The sequence below is a fragment of the Anabrus simplex genome, chromosome 4, assembly GCF_040414725.1.
Source record: "Anabrus simplex isolate iqAnaSimp1 chromosome 4, ASM4041472v1, whole genome shotgun sequence".
NCBI classification, from domain to species: Eukaryota; Metazoa; Arthropoda; class Insecta; order Orthoptera; family Tettigoniidae; genus Anabrus; species Anabrus simplex.
This window is the reverse complement of record NC_090268.1, coordinates 208,559,756-208,577,632: the sequence shown is the minus strand read 5'-3', so window position 1 is coordinate 208,577,632 and position 17,877 is coordinate 208,559,756. Positions and strand designations below refer to the sequence as shown.

The window sequence follows — 17,877 nt, the reverse complement described above, 5'->3', positions numbered from 1 at the left end:
GCGCCGTGAGCTACTCGTCCACATGTACCACATACAGCCTGATTCGAACAGCGAGAGACCATATGTCCGAATCGCTGGCATTGATAGCATCGCATAGGAGGCGGGATGTACGGCCTCACATCGCAACGATAAGTTGTTACCTTGACTTTCTCTGGTAACACTGACAACTTGAAAGAGACAATGAAGGCACCAGTGGCAACGTCTTCACCGTTGACTTTGCGCGTAATGCGCCGGACGTGTGTCACGCCGCGGTTCTTCATGTCTTCCATCAACTCGTCGTCAGTGTTCAAAATAAGGTCGCGGTGAAAGATGACTCCGCGAACCAGGTTCAAGGACTTATGCTCCTCCACTTTGACGGGGATGTCGCCAAAGTGCTCGCACTTAAGCAACTGATCAGCTTGCAGTGCTGTACGAGTTTTTAGAAGCAAACTACCGTTGCGCATTTTCTTTAGTTCCTCCAGTTCGCCATAGACGCCTTCGATGTGTCTACTAAACAGGATCGACTTCACCAGCTTAAAATCGTGCCCATCGGTTCTGGTAGCGACCAGAAACCTAGGGAAGCTGGATCCCATTCCTTCACGCTGCGCATGTTCCCAGGGAGTTGAACCTCTCAGGGAAGCAAAAGTTAAAGACTTAGGTGGGCGACCACCTTGTGAGAGCCGACTTCGTTTGGAAGCCATGCCCGATAGCATCCTCCCCGAATGCCACCCACTCCGATCAGGGGTCTCTGTAGCCGAACCAAGCAGCCAAGGCAATACCCACCTGGTCGTAGCAGGTATTGCCCGGGGTCCGATGTTGAACGATGCCTAATACGGGATGACTGAGGCAATGAGCACTAGGACTCCCTTCCTCCAGTCACCCGCAATAGCATGTACCCCATAGCGTGTACAGAGCACTAACAATAGGAAAAATAAATAAAAATAATTAATAATAATATGTCCTTCTGGCATTCGGCTGTGCGGGGACCTGCGTTGTCAGGCGGATACCACTGCCCGGGTACATGATACTCCCACCCGCCGCGTCCTGGGTGGTTGCTGGCACGGGCTTTCGAGCGTAGTCGCACACATAGGAGCTCCATCGCCGGGCAGCACGCACATCAAATTTTGAATGGTCTGCATCTGACCCTCGGAAAAATAATAAAAAAATAAAGAGGGGACCATGGCCACATGACCCTTTAAGTCGCCTTCTACGACAGGCAGGGATTACCTATGGATGTATTCAGCCTCTCCCATCCACAGGAGGTCCATCACATTATACCAACCGCAATCCATGTCCACGCCAAGGTCGCCCCTTTTTGTCGCCTCTTACGACAGGCAGGGGATACCGCGAGTGTATTCTGCATGTGTGTCCCCCACCCGCAGGGGGTAGTGTGTTTGGTCCGCGAGAGGTATTTTATTTCCCTCAAGTCCGCCGGCAAGCCGGTTAGGACCCCCCTATCCGCCACCTGGGACGCGCCACGTGGGAGTATCACCTCTCCCCCTGCTACGCCATCGTAGTAGGTTCGTGGGATAGCAATTCTACCGGATGCCGAAGCTTGTCTCACTCCTCTGCGGCAATGATTAATAACCGACAGATGAAATAAAACTACATCGGAATGTGTCACTGGAATGAAAAATGACAGGGAAAACCGGAGTACCTGGAGAAAACCTGCCCCATTTTCGCTTTTTCCGGCATAAATCTCACATGGAGAGACCGGGATCTGGACCACGGAACCCAGCGGTGAGAGTCTGGCGCACTGCCACCTGAGACACGGAGGCTCTGGAGTAATGATGATGATGATGATGCTTGTTGTTTAAAGGGGCCTAACATCGAGGTCATCGGGCCCTAATGGTACGAAATGAAATAACAACAAAAAGTTCAAAAATCATCCACTGACCGAAATAAAAACTGTCATGAAGAATGAATGGATGGGCATGAATCCAAAAAACCAGTGGATCCGACTCAAAAAGGTCAAAATTGTAGTATAACTGACCAAGGGACCACTTATAAAGACAATCCTGAATCGAGGATGCTTGATGTCTAAAGGGGACCAAAATCCAGGTCAAGGCCCCTCAGAATGGTACATATCGCTAGTAAAGTAGAACCATGGTATTTGTCATGTTGGGGTACTAATCAAAAGTAGCGAAGACTTACGGTGTTCCACACATGATGGTACTACTCACAAGTATTGTACGTCGTACAGGTAACACAGACCTATGGTGTTTCTCACACAATGGCGCCACTCATAGCCAACGCAAACCGATGAGGTTTCTCACCTAGATGTACTAACCACAGGGTCTCGTACTATCCCGTGGTGTTCCTCACATAGTGGGTACTAATCACAGGCAACGCATATACACGGTGTCGCTCATTTAGTGGTACAACTCACAGGCAACGCTCACTGCGGAAGCACTCTCTGCTGCTACTAATCACAAACCTATTTCGTACGTAACATAGTGGTTCAACTCGCAAGTGTCCGACTCGTTGGCTGAACGGTCAGCATACTGGCCTTCGGTTCAGAGGGCCCCGGGTTCGATTCCCGGTCCTGTCGGGGATTTTAACCTTAATTGGTTAATTCCAATGGAACGGGGGCTTCATCATCATTTCATCCTCATCACGACACGCAGGTCGCCTACGGGGATCAAGTAGAAAGACCTGCATCTGGCGAGCTGAACCCGTCCTGGGATATCCCGGCACTAAAAGCCATACGACATTTCATTTCATTTACTCGCAAGTAAAGGCGACCCATGGTGTTCCCCGCGTGATGGTACTAATCAAAGTAGTTTCATGGTTCTAAGACAATCATCCATTGGTCGCCCCTTCTAGTTGCCTCTCACGACAGGCGGAGGGTACCGTGGGTGTATTTTTCGTCTGCGTCCCCCACCCACAGAGGGTAGAGAGAGAGAAAAATGAAGAAAGAAGCGATCCGTCACTTCGAAAAATAAAGTAACGGATGAAGAAAGGCAAGGGGCACGGAGGGCGTGAAAATGAAAGACTCCCAAGGCCTCGAATGCTCTAATACCGTCGGGGTCGGAAAAGAACAATAGTTGACCAAGGTATGTCGGACAGGATAAATAAAAGTGAGGAGCCCGGCGCAAGGAAGTAGACTCAGGTAATGGCCCGGTGGTCGCCAAACCACGCTCCCAAGCTGAGAGCCGTGGGTCCCCTTTTAGTTGCCTCTTACGACAGTCAGGGTATACCGTGGGTGTATTCTTCATCTGCGTCCCCCACCCACAGGGGGTACAGTGGTGATGATGATGCTTGTTGTTTTAAGGGGCCTCACATCGAGGTCCTCGGCTCTTGATGGTACGAAGTGAGACGAAGTGCAATGAGAAAATAAAAATACAAAATTCTCCACTGACCAGAATTCAAAACGTGAGGACGAAAAATGAACGGATGGATATGAAGTTAAAACAATCAGTGGAGCCGACCCGCAATGCCTCAGTCTCAGAAACTGACGGAGAACAATAATAATACTGACCAAGGGACTGCTTCCAGCGGTCAATACTGAATTGATGATGCTTGCAAGCTAAAGGGGTCATCGGACTCTCATAATGGTACTTATCGCTTGGAGAGAAGAACCATGGTACCGGACATGGTGCGGTACTAAACAACAGTATCGTAGACTCGCGGTATTCCACACATTATGGTACTACTCACAGGTAATGAAATTCGCATAGGTAATACAGACCTATGGTGTTTCACACACAGCGGCGCCATTTATAGGCAACGCAAAACTATGGTTTTCATCACATACGTGTACTAACCACAGGGACTCGTACTATTCCGTGGTGTTCCTTATATATATCATAGGCAAGCCAGAACCCTGGTGTCGCTCATATAGTGCTATACTAATCACAGGTACCGTAAAAGCCTGACCGCACGGTGCTCCTGATTGCTACTAATCACAAACCTATTTGGTACCTAACGTAGTGGTACTACGCGCAAGTAATAACGACCCATGGTGTCCACCGCGTGGTGGTACTAATCACAAATAGTTTCATGGTTCTAATCCAATCATCCCTTGGTCGCCCCTTTTAGTCGCCTCTCACGACAGGCAGGGGATACCGTGGGTGTATTATTCGTCTGCCTCCCCCACCCACAGGGGGTGTGTGTTTGGTCCGCGAGAGGTATTTTATTTCCCTCAAGTCCGCCGGCAAGCCGGTTAGGACCCCCCTATCCGCCACCTGGGACGCGCCACGTGGGAGTATCACCTCTCCCCCTGCTACACCTGTGTAGCAGATTCGTGGGGGGTACAGTGGGTTCTAGAAATTTAGCCACTCTGTCACTCTTTCGTCAAGTCCAATAGCCCTCATTTTCATCAATCATCTTCCATGATCTTCCCTATTAATGATGTTCGCAGTTTAAAGGGAGCTAACAGCTAGGTCATCGGCCCCTAATGACACGAGGTGCAATGAAATTAAACGATAACTAAAACTGACCAGAATCTAAAACGAATGATTATGAAGAAATGGCCATGAATCCAAAACAATCAGTGGAGCCGATTCACAATGCCTTATTTTGTGGGATGAGCCTTGTTGTCCAAAGGGGTCAAAAATCCGGGTCACCGGCTCCTCATAATAGTACTAATCACTGGTAAACCAGAACAGTGATGTTCCTCCTATGTCTGCCTGTCTGTTAGGTCATCAGCCCAGAGGCTAATTGGATCCTCAAATAGCACCACCAAAGGCTATGCAGTTATAGGAAAACCACAAAAACCAATGGTAGTACCAAAATGAGGCGTACTAGGCAAGACGAGTAGTGAGGTAGTTTGCCATTCCTTTCCTCACTGGGCTAGACAGTGCTATTGTAGCACAACTAACCCTATGAGCAATACCTTTCATGACACTCAGACGCACTGGTTGTGCTCTGAATGTCATTACTCAGCACCACCCATACCCCAGCAGCTGCCATATTGTCACAGCCATGGATGAGACTGGACTTCAGTGGAAGCTGCACTTTGCTCTGGCCTGTGCCAAGAGATGGAAGAAAAAGTACTGTATCCATCAAGAACTGACAGCAGGCAGGTTCCTCCTATAGTAGTACTAAACACAGGTAACGAAGATTCGTGGTGTACCCCGCATGGTAGTACTAACCACAGGTAATGTTGTCCTAGGGTATGTCACACATAAGGGTTTTACTCAGAAGCAGCGCAAACCCATGAGTGTTCTCATATAGGGGTACTACTCACAAGCAACGTAGATCCATGTTTTTTCTCACATGGAGGTAATAATCATGGGCACCGGCCAGATCCGCGGTGTTCCTCACACTGTGGTACTAAATCACAGGCCGCGCATACTCATGGTGTTGCTCGCATAGTGGTATTCATCACAGGCTACGATCACTCATGGTACAGCTCACATAGTGGTACCCACGATCTATCACACTGTACTTTATGGCACCACCCACAGGCAACACAGACCCATGGTGTTCTTCGTATAATGGTACTACTCCCATAAAAATCCAGCCTCGATTATACTAATCACAGACCCAGCTGGAAGCAGTAACGGCACGAGTTCCTCAGATAGTAGTGATTATTGCTCTAAGATGGAGCACAACCAGGCACATGTAGTAGTTCTAATCGCAAATTAATTTGACCCATGGTGTTCTCGCGTAATGATACTCTTCACAGACTGCCTCATGGTTCCAAAAGTATCATCCCCTGGGTGCCCCTTTCAATCACCTTGTACGACTGGCAGGGTATACCGTGGGTGTATTATTCATCATCGTTCACTACTCGCTGGCCCCGTGGTGTAAGGGTAGCGTGCCTGCCTCTCGCCCGGAGGTCCGGATTCAATCCTCGGCCAAGTCAGGGATTTTTCTCTCGACCTGAGGGCTGATTCGAGGTCTACTCAGCCATGTGATTAGAAATGAGGAGCTATCTGACGGTGAGATGATGGCCCCGGTCTCGAAAGCCCAAAATAACGGCCGAGAGGATGCGTCGTGCTGACCACACGCCACCTCGTAATCTGCAGGCCTTTGAGCTGAGCAGCGGTCGCTGGGCAGCCAAAGTCCTTTGAAGGGCGTTAAGTGCCGTGAGGGGTTCCCTACCCACAGGGGTGATCTTCCCTGATAAAGGCCTATAATTGGTCGTTAGCTATACAGTCTATTTGACCTCCTTAATCTAAAATATCTTCCGTAATTTATTGAAATCTTCCGTGGTGTGCTCCCCGAGCTCCGTTCTATCAAAACAGTTAGTAATTTATCATATCAGTAAGAATGGTTTCTCAGAGCATATCTAACACTAGTCTAGCTGACCGGCTTGTAATTATCCGTTTTATGTTCATCATCGTCTCGTTTGTCCAGTGGGGCTATTATAGCAACTCGCCATTCACTTCGCGTACCCCCTTCGTGCGAACAGCAATCCAATACGTACTTCTGACATGGTAGTAATACCTCTGTCTATCCCTAGGCACGTGCTGTAGAGAGCACGTAGCTGCATTGGCCGCAAACACCCGAGCAACGACCACTTTCTCGAATTTAACTGGAGAAATGTATGCCCCCCACAGTACAGTTTCTTATTTCGACAGTCAATACTTACATTCAGTTACATAGTTATTTGCCCCCAAATAATTTTGTTTCAATCTCATCTGCCATCCATAAAAGTTGGTCAATTGAATTTTTATACACCCTGTATTACTATAAGGGGATGACTAATGGAAGCAGCCAACCAAGTAGAAATTCAAAGATATGCAGTGTTCTTGCTTCAAGATCTGCTACTTGGAAGTCAATTGTATGCGAGTGGGTGTGCGTAGAATCTATTAGCACAATTACGTGGGCGTCTTCTAATTAAAGCTCATTTCTTACCAGCGAGGCACTGAAAGTGGTAATTTGAACTTCCATTACCTGGTGCCAAATTATCGACTTTATTACGTAGCGGCCATATTATACGTCGCCGAAACGTAGAAGGAAGATCAGTGCGATGAATTCTAGTCGAAGGTGAAGATGTAACTGAAGGGAGTGGTTAATAATGTATGCCCTTACCCGGCTCGGGTACATCTCCGACTTGAAGAGTTCTATCCTGGCACTGGGAGTCTGTTTTTGTCTGAAACATTTTTGTGTATATAGTTGTTACCGTTTCATTTCTCTCTCTTCAAACATCAGAGAAAATGAACCGGAATCAATAGATAAGATTTGATGATAATCTTGAACACAATGTAAGAAGACTTGAAGAAATAAAATAACAAGAACTCGCATGGAGAAACTATTTTACCGCCAGATATAAGCATACCCATGAATACGTCGCTGATATGCATTATTAATCAACAATATGCCGACATAAGTGAAATCTGCATTCACTCACTGAAGCTTCTTTTATATTCATATGGCTTTACGTCGCAACGACACAGATAGGACTTATGGCAACAATGGAAGAGAAAAACCCTAGCATTTGCCTCGTGTGAAAACCATTTTCACGGCTGAAGACAGTGGCGTTCGAACCCACCATCTCCCAAATGCAAGGTCACAGTTGCGCGCCCCTAACCACACGACTAACTCGCTCAGTACTCGTTGAAGCGACGTCATGATGGCTTGCTGATCGGCCATGTCGTCGTTGAATTGCTTTCCACCCTGTTGATTCTTGAACGGTCCGAAAGATGTGAATCACTGTGTGCAAGATCAGGAGAGTAGGGAGAATGCTCCCGTACCTCCCACATGAAATGCAGTAATAATTCACGCGTGATTCTGGTTGCGTGTGGCCTGGTATTTTCGTGCAACAATTCGAGATCTTAATCATAAGTTATGAATTTCATTATGGTCCGTATAGACAATTGATCACTATCAAAGGGTAGGAAGCGTCTACCTATTCAATACTCTTAGTTTGTACATTGTCTTATAGAACTGGGACTAGTATCGACTCCATGCATATTGGGTCATCTTCAGCCACGCTCCAATTGGAAGACATGAGAATACATATAACCAATAATGATATAAACACTGATATGACTCAATTTATAGTCTTAATTTAAACCATTGATGAAGTCTGAATAACATATCCACACTTTAAACTAAATAACACATTTTAAATGTTGTGGTTGATGGCGAACTATTTTGTTGTTTCTACAGCAGCTATTGTTTTTGAGTTGATGTGGGAGTTGGTAGCCTTTTCTGTGTAAACACTGGTATAATTTAAACTATTGATGAAGTCCGAATAACATATCCACACTTTAAAGTAAATAACACGTCAAGAATGTTGTGGTTGATGGCGAACTATTTTGTCATTTCTACAACAGCCATTGTTTTTGAGTTGATCTGGGAGTTGGTATCCTTTTCTGTGTAGACGAGCAACTTGATTGATATTTATGCTTTTCAATAGTAATATGGGTCAAGACTTATGTAGCTTTAAGGGGAACATTCGTACTTTGAATAAGTTTTTCTCTATTATCAATGTGGTGATCTAATGTTTAATTTATTTGGAGGTGAATGTCTGAAAAGAAAATAACTTAAAGTAAATAATTGAGAATATAACAGAAGCAAGAAGATCAAGGTAAGTATGTAGGCCTATAGCTATATGAGACTCACCCCTATGTTGTTCGTAAGTTACATGCACTTGGTACGGATACCAACACCAGACTGATTGTTGAGAGGGAGCAGGAGTATAGCTTATGATGGCAGGGATTAGAGGAGGGATGTGAGAGGAGGGCCAGGTGGGGGGGGGGCGAGTAGGTAGACTTGAACTGATTGGTGGACTTAATGTGTCTTTTTTTCGTTTATACTTCCCGCATATAGGAATGAGGATATCAAATATAATATTAGAAATACGAGGTCTGTTCAGAAAATCCAGGTCAGTTTCTATGAATTTGCTCAAGATGATGATGGTGATGATTCTTGTTTAAAGTGGTCTAAAATATAGGTCGTTGACCCCTACAGGTACGATAAACTATTTGTTTTACGTCGCACCAACACAGATAGGTCTTATGGCGACAATTGTATAGGAAAGGCCTAGGAATGGGAAGGAAGCGGCCGTGGCCTTAATTAAGGTACAGCCCCAGCATTCGCCTGGTGTGAAAATAGGAAACCACGGAAAACCGTCTTCAGAGCGTTTCATTTTTCTCTCTTCAAACATCAGAGAAAATGAACCGGAATCAATAGATAAGATTTGATGATGATCTTGAACACACTGCAAGAAGACGACTTGAAGAAATAAAGTAACAAGAACTCGCATAGAGAAACTATTTTACCACCAGATATAAGTATACCCAGCAAAACGTCACTAATACGCATTATTAATCAACATTGTGGCGACATAAATGAAATGTGCATTCACTCACAGAAGCTTCTTTTATATTCAAATGGCTTTATGTCGCACCGACACAAATAGGTGTTATGGCAACAATGGAATAGAAAATCCCTGGCATTTGCCTGGTGTGTAAATCATTTTCACGGCTGAAGACAGTGGGATTCGAACCCACTATCTCCCGGATGCAAGTTCACAGCTGCGCGCTCGTAATCGGACGGCCAACTCGCCCGGTGGTAAGAGATGAGACAAAATGAAATTACAATTTTAAATGTACGATTACCCACCGACTGTGATTTAAAACATGATTGAATAAATTATGATGAATTGAAAATAATCAATGAATCTAATTCTCAATGCCTCACGTTGCTATAAATTGAGTTAAATGTACATAAAATATATCAACATTCAACAAGACATTGCCTTCAAAGTGAAGTATATTTTATTCAAATTTAAAAAAAAGAGGAGTTCTTTAACGTGCCAGTGAATCTATCAACACGAGACAGGTATCTGAGCACCTTCAAATACCACCGGACTGAGCTTGGATCGAACCAGCTAAGTTGAGTTCCACAAACCAAACCAAACCCCATGGCACTACAGCCCTTGAAGGGCCTTGGCCTGCCAAGCGACCGCTGCTCAGCCCGAAGGCCTGCAGATTGCGAGGTGTCGTGTGGTCAGCACGACGAATCCTCTCGGCCGTTATTCTTGGCTTTCTAGACCGGGGCCGCTATCTCACCGTCAGATAGCTCCTCAATTCTAATCACGTAGGCTGAGTGCACCTCGAACCAGCCCTCAGTTCTAGGTAAAAATCCCTGACCTGACCTGGAATCGAACCCGGGGCCTCCGGGTAAGAGGCAGGCACGCTACCCCTACACCACGGGACCGACGTTGAGTTCCACAAGGATAGATAAAAACAGTCAATAGAACAAAAAAGCTGCTAAGTATAAAATAAATAGAAACGCCACTCTTAAACGCGAAAAAACCGGTCACTCACTCTCATGAAGCGGATGAGGACTGCTGACAGCTCGTCATCTTGTAGGATGAGGTAGATGGTACTTGGAAGTTTTAGACTACGTCGCGGATCGTCCACGTCCACGCACTCCGTTAAGGTCACATCCACTGCCGCAAGTACAAGCGCTCTAGCATATCGCACCATGCACTGTCGCTCCCTTGATGAGGACATAATCTGGACAATCCTCCCTACTTGCCGTCATGATGTGGCTTCAGCGAGTGAAAGCACATTTCTTTAATGCCAGGTTAGATGCCTTAGTGTGCCGTTTCAATACGTGTTTGGACACGAATAGTGAACATGTTGAATTATTACGCCTAAGAGTACAATACTGCTAGTTTATCTACGCGAGCTCTAGTTACCTTACTTCTTGCTGATGACACTTGTTTAAAAGGGCCAATCATGTAGGTCATCGGCCCCACCTTCCTGAAAAGAATTTTGTTTATGTAAACATCATTTCCAATGCTGTATGGATGTACGTGTACGCATGAATCATTCAAATATTTATTTTCATAACTTCAGTTTTGGCAGACTGGAAAGCCTACATTTTCAGTAATAAATGTGTTACCGAGTTTTTGCGGTAGTTATGCGTGAAAGAAGGTGCGGGGTGGTGAATAGGTCTCAAACTACGAAAGTAAAATTAATTTAAAATTTAACAAGGTTATATTTTTTCTTTCAAAATAAAGAAATAACAAGCATGGCAGGTACAGAGTAGCAAGTCAAAAGGTAGTTACAATATTTACAGGTTTTGGGCTTCGAGCCCCGAATTCACATTTCTAGGGCAATTAGCCCAACCTTACTCCAAAATAAGTTTTACCAGAGGGGCCGAAAACCCCATTCATGTCCCAGAGCACTTGCTCCAAATTACACAGAAAAGCCTCCTCGAGGCATACAACACTCAATTTTCGAAAAGAGCCACTCGCTCTCAACTTTAAGACTCTCAAAGGCCACACCAAACTCCACCTTCAAGTTGTCCTCTCGGGACATAGACACAGGGGTAAAATACCCAACCTACTGAGGTCTATTAAATGAAAAAGGGTAATTACATGACCTCTAAAATAACAATGTGAGAGGAGGCGATCTTGCGCTCCTAATACACTTTGTTTAAAACCTACTTGGCACTAGGCCGTTAATACAAGGGCTAATCCCATACTAAAGAGGTGACTTAATAAGGAAATAATTTACATTAAGTCGAAGAAGAATAGATTGAGAAAAATATAAGTTCACCTCAAAAAATATGAGTGGGAGCTCGAGAGGGTTAAGCACTCTCTATCCCAATATGTAGTTTAAAAGATAGAATAGATAGAAGTTTCTTTACATTTTAAGGAAGGTTACATAATGGAAAAACTTCGGACCCGCCCCGAGAGTTAAACTGCTGAGCAAGCAAGAAAAGAAGTAATTAATCGGCCATTACCTGGTTGTTGACCGCTGCCGGAGAAAGAGGCGCTTCCCGCCCCCTGCTATGTACTTTACACACTGAAAGATGGAACAGAAGTGGCCCGGAGACCCTAAAATCAGCAGTTTATATCCTCTCGCGGAAGGTTCGAGGCGTTAGGGGGATGAAAACACCCTCCCACAAACTCTTTATTGGGTAGGATACAGCAACATATTCAAGTTGGGGGAAGATACCTCGGATTGGGTAGAAATTAATAAAAGAAATTCGGGATTGGTTAAATACCAAACAAGGGGAAAGGGAGGGGTATACAGCCAACTTAAACAATAACAGAAAGAAATTTAACAAGAGACAAACTTTTGAAATAAAAATTTCTCCCAAAAAACAGTTCTTTCACTCCGCACTAGGGCGCACTATTGTTGATCTTCAGTAGTGTCCTTTAGAAGAGAAAGTTCACACTTCTTACTACAAGCAAAACAAAAATACGTCGAAAATGACACAGTTCAAAAACTCCAAAATTTCCAGGTAGTGACATCTTCTGAGAAACTTGAAAATTAATACCGTCAATAAAGTTCAGACTTCCTCCAGCAGAGGAGTTTCAACTGGCGCACATTTTAAATTAGCGGCGTGGAGGTGTACCGCCCGGTACAAAATGTATAAAATACCTGAAAAACAACACGATGGTAACAGTATTATACTTGAAAAATCTTCATTAAAGTAGAATGAAATACTTCAATCTTGAAAGAACATCAAGGGGTTCTCTCAAATGACACTCACATATTTAGAAACGTATGAATTTTTATTTTATATTTTTGTTTAAATACTTAGGAATTTGAGAGCCTCCATGGCTCAGACGGCAGCGCGTCGGCCTCTCACCGCTGGGTACCGTGGTTCAAATCCCGGTCACTCCATGTGAGATTTGTGCTGGACAAAGCGGAGGCGGGACAGGTTTTTCTCCGGGTACTCCGGTTTTCCCTGTCATCTTTCATTCCAGCAACACTCTCCTTTATCATTTCATAGCATTTATCACTCATTAATAAATCACCATGGGAGTGGCGACCCCATTGTAATAACAGCCTATATATGTTTCATTCATTACATTCCTGACCTGGTCAATGACTGGAAAACAGGTTGTAGGTTTTCATTTTCACTTAGGAATTTGAAATCTGGAACTTATCTTTTTTTATCCTCTTTTTTCTCCATTATAGAATAATAGAGCCTGATGATGTTCATTCAAGAATTAACCTGTCATTTTACTTTAATTATGTTGTTTGTTTTTGAGGTAAATTATACTATAAGTTTTATTTCTCAACCAGTTTATCAATTTATTTATTCAACATTAGTTTCGGCTAACTGAAAACCCCTAACAGTCAAACTGATTAGACTCTGAAAAGAGACGACTTTAGATATTAAAAATCGTTCAAACCAGAATAATGAAGGAAGACAGTTCGTGCGAGAATGATACACTCCGCCAAGAACTAGATGAAGTTGGCAAGGCTCAGTTTTTAATGATATAATGAAAAGAGGTATGAAACTAAAAGCGTACACACAGCTAATAACAAATACAATATTGTAGAGATGTTTACTTAATTAATAGAAGCTTGCAGACTGAAAGCTGTAAGGTATAAAAGTATATAACGAAGATGTATGTATGTATGTATGTATGTATGTATGTATGTATGTATGTATGTAATTATTCAAACTCCACGGCTATAATCGAGCAAGTAGCTGCACGGTTTGTGTCATGTAACTATCAGCTTGCATTCGGGAAGTAGTGGGTTAGAACATCACTGTCTCCAGCCCAAGATGGTTTTCCGTGGTTTATCATTTTCACGCCAGGAAAATTCTGAGGCCGTACCTTAATTGAGGGCATGGTCGATTCCTTCATACTCCAATCCCATCCTGGCCACGAGACCTATCTGTGTCGGTGCCACATAGAGCAAATTATAAATGAATTCCACGGCTCTATTGGGCCATTTCTCAATTTGAGGGGATGTTCACTTTTAACACTTGAACACACACAGCAGCCCCCACTACCGGATGCCAGAAGCTCACCCCTCTGTAAACACCGGGGACCCATAACAATGCTTGTCTCCCCAAACATATATACACATGCCTTGGCTCTCCCCTAGTACGCTATGTTAAGGGATCTGATGTGATGATGGTACATTGACATATATCCAATATAGGCTACATAAAATTTATTGTTGTGTTCTTTTTTCTGTAGGTATCGCTGATGTCCCGCATCACTCCGTCACCCGACTGGTTCATCGGCATTGACAGCTTCGACCTGTGTGTCAACGGGAACTGGCTGGATAGCATCACGATCGAGGTAAGGCTGTCACTATTTCACGTCCTGACAAGAAGCATGAGCAGAATCCTGTACGGAAAGAATCAACGTCAAAATTCCACACCTCGTCCTCGGCCACTTTCATAACATATTTCTTGTCATACAATTTAATATATATGTTGGGAATAAAAGTCCGTTCGTATCACCATTTAGAACGCCTGGAAGGTATGCATAGCTACTTAACGGCGTGGACGGACAAGTTGCCGACTTAACTACAAAGCCATTCCAGTGCAAGGACACCTGTGTTATCACTGCTGTTTCCGGCTCCATGTCTAAATGTTTAGCGTGCTGGCCTTTGGTCACAGGGGTACCGGGTTCGATTCCCGGCAGGGTAGGAAATTTTAACCATAAGTGGTTAATTCCCCTGCTGGGGCTGGGTGTATGTGTCGTTTTCATTATCATTTCATCCTCATCACAACGTGCAGGTCCCCTACGGGAGTCAAATCAAAGGTCCTGCATCTGGCGAGCCGAACTTGTCCTCGGACACTCCTGGCATTTCATCACTGCTGTGGAGCGGGTTGTGGCTCCCCGGGCGGAGTATTCCTACTGTACGGATTACAATGGGGATTGATTTATGTCCGCCCCAGGTATATTTCTCCACTGCATACACTAATTTTGAATTATATAAAGTTGTAAGGAATGATATAATTTACAGGAAGACCCTCCTAAACGATATCACCCATGGCGCAACAACCCATATATATTCATTGGTCTGCCAAGCCACCGCTGCTAAACTCAAAGGTCTGCAAGATTACGAGGAGCAGCTTGGTCAGTGCAACGAGTCCGCTCTAGCGTTGTTACTGGCATTCAAGACCACGGCTGCTATATCAACATCACATAGCTCCTCACCTGTAATGACGTAGCCCTCAGATCCAGGAAAAATCCTTACCTTGCCGCCAATCGAACCCGAGTCCTCCAGACAAGAGGCTCACTAATCTTGGTGATGATGGTGATGATGATGATGCTTTTTTAAAGAGGCCTAAGACATAAGTCATCGTCCCCTAATGGTATGGGGTGGAACGAAATCGAATAATGAATGTTTTAAAATCTATGTAGTGACTAGAATTTAAAACAAATTATGTTGAAAACTGATTATGAATTTTAAGTTATCAGGATCACTAATCTCAGAATACATATTTTCTGTAACTTGAGTCTTCGATTTCCGAAATGTTACTGTAATAATAAGGGAATATTTACGAATGTACGCGACGTATTATATTTTGAATACATCTATTTTAATGTCCTTGTTCAACAGTCTTGGGGTTAGGGTTATTATTTTAGAAACATAGTGATTATTTTATATAAGATGATGATTTCCCACCCTCAAAGCAGAGGTTCGAATCCTGGCCGATCCTATGTTCAGATTTTCTATTCGAAAATCACGTGGTGTTAGGAAGGCCGTTTGGCCTTGAAACCTGGGCCAAAACCAAAATGACCCTGGGTGGCATACATTCATCATACGTAAGAAATAATGCATGTGCTACGCTGTATATGAAAGCACTTCACGTACTGAGTATGTACTATTATGGTATAATATATATTGTACCGGGCGGTACACCTCCACGCCGCTAATTCAAACTTTGCGCCAGTTGAAAATCCTCTGCTGGAGGAAGTCCGAACTTTATCTAATGTATTAATTTTCAAGTTACCCAGAAGATGTCACTACTTGGAAATTTTGAAGTTTCTGAACTGGCTCGTTTTCGACGTATTTTTGTTTTGCTTGTAGTAAGAAGTGTGAACTTTCTCTTCTAGAGGACACTACTGAAGAACTACAATAGTGCACCCTAGTGCAAGGTGAAAGAACTGTTTTTTGGAGAAATTTTTATTTCATAAGTTTGTTTCTTGTTAAATTTCTTTCTGGTATTGTTTAAGTTGGCTGTATTCCCCTTTCTTTTCCCTTGTTTTGAATTTAGCCAATCCCGAATTTCTTTAATTAATTTACGACCAATAAGGTGTTTCTTCTTCAAATTGGATATGCTGCTTAACCCTAACCAATAAATGATTGTAGGCGGGTGTTTTCTTTCCTGAAACGCCTCGAACTTTCCGCGAGAGTATATAAACTGCTGATTTTAGGGTCTCTGCGCCACTTCAGTACCATCTTTCAGTGTGTAAAGTACATAGCAGGGGGCGGGAAGCGCCTCTTTCTTCGGACAGCAGTTCAACAACCAGGTAATGGCCGTATAATAACTTCTTTTCCTGCTAGCTCAGCAGTTTAACTCTCGGGGCGGGTCCGAAGCTTTTCCACCATGTAACTTTTCCCTAAAATGTAAAGACTCTTAGCATCTATTCTCTTTTAAGTTACATATTGGGATAGAGAGTGCTTAACCCTCTCGAGCTCCCACTCATATTGTTTTGAGGTGAACTTATTTCTCACAACCGATTCATCCTTAATGTAATGTAAATTGTTCGTTTCTAAAGTCACCTCTGTAGTATGGGATTAGCCCTTGCATTAGCGGCCTAGAGCCAGATTAGGTTTTAAACAAAATGTATTAGGAGTGCAGTTCGCCTCCTCTCACATTGGTATTTTAGAGGCCATGTAATTATCCTTTTCTCGCTTAATAGGCCTCAGTAGGTTGGGTATTTTACTCCTGTGTTTGCGTCCTTAGAGGACAGCTTGAAGGTCGAGTTAGGTGTGGCCTTTTGATAGGCTTAAAACTTAAAGAGCGGATCGCTCTTTTGAAATTTGTTTCTGCGTGCCTCTAGGTCGTCTTACTGTGTAATTTGGAGCAAGTGCTCCTAGGCATGATTGGGGTTTTCTGCCCCTTTGTTAAACCTTATGTACATGTAAGTTTGGGCTATCTGCTCAAGAATTGTGAGTTCGGGGCTCGAAGCCCGAAGCCTGTAAATACTGTTGTTGCTCTTTTTTTGCCTTGCTACTCTGTACCTTCCATGCTTGTTATTTCTTGATTTTGAAAAGAGAATATAACCTTGTTAAATTTTACATTAACTTTAATTTCGTAGTTTGAGACCCGTTCACCCTCGCACCTTCTTTCACCTCTACCTACCACAAAAATACGGTAACATATATATTAGATGGAATTTACAGGAAAGAAATGAGGATGAAATATCATTTATACGAAGACTAAATAATGTTTCTAAGATATGTGAGATAAAAATCAATAAATCTATTAGGCGAGACTCTGAAATCTAAAGAAAAACATTACTTTTGCAGTAAAAATATTTACACCGGATATAGGAGGTTGCCATTACGATCATTTCTAGATCTGAAAATTGCTTCCCAGCTCATTTGTCTACTAAATTTATTCTAAGCTGTCGCTCCACTGACATCTAGCTCGCCTCCTTTCTCCCAATTATTCACAGCCCATTATTTGCCGAAACACTGCACTGTTTTCACAAATCGATGCTTTCCTTTAGATCTTTTCTAGTTCTCGAATGTAGTAATTCTGAAATCCAGGAAGGGTTTCTTGCCGTAGAACTAAGCTGAATCCACATTTGGGCCGACCCTCAGATAAAATTAAAAAGGGCCATTAACAGAGAAGTAGAATCGAAGTGCCATTCTTACATTTGCCAGCATCGGCAGATACTTACAATACGACACCCTTTCAATGGTGTTTCGAATTCGCATATTATTTGAACCAGATGAGGAGAGCCTGCATTCTGGGACATTAATAGGTTAGAATGTAAACTTACTGATGCGAGTAACAAGTATACCCTTGCCTGCACGACGGTTATGGTGTAAGTTTTGCATAAACATTAGGGGTATGTCCCATCAGGACCCCTGGAATTTATGTTACTCTTTCTACATAACGGAAGAACGGGCTAGAAGTCACTTTCTAATAACCAAATTAGTTCTCATTATAGCCTATTACTGCCTAGAAATCCAAGGTCTATCGATCAGACAACGAATGAAAGAGTATATTTCCACTTCATTACTGTTTAGCAGTTGCGTT

The 17,877-nt window shown here is 43.5% G+C and overlaps 1 protein-coding gene across 1 annotated transcript in view; it reads left to right on the top strand.

Annotated features, from left to right (window-relative positions):
* The window catches only part of mspo (M-spondin), a 195,042-nt gene that overhangs the window by 55,302 nt on the left and 121,863 nt on the right, over positions 1-17,877 (top strand). Inside the window, exon 3 of the mRNA XM_068227377.1 lies at positions 13,844-13,948. Coding sequence (XP_068083478.1) covers positions 13,844-13,948 — 105 coding nt within the window. The remainder of the gene's footprint in view (positions 1-13,843; positions 13,949-17,877) is intronic.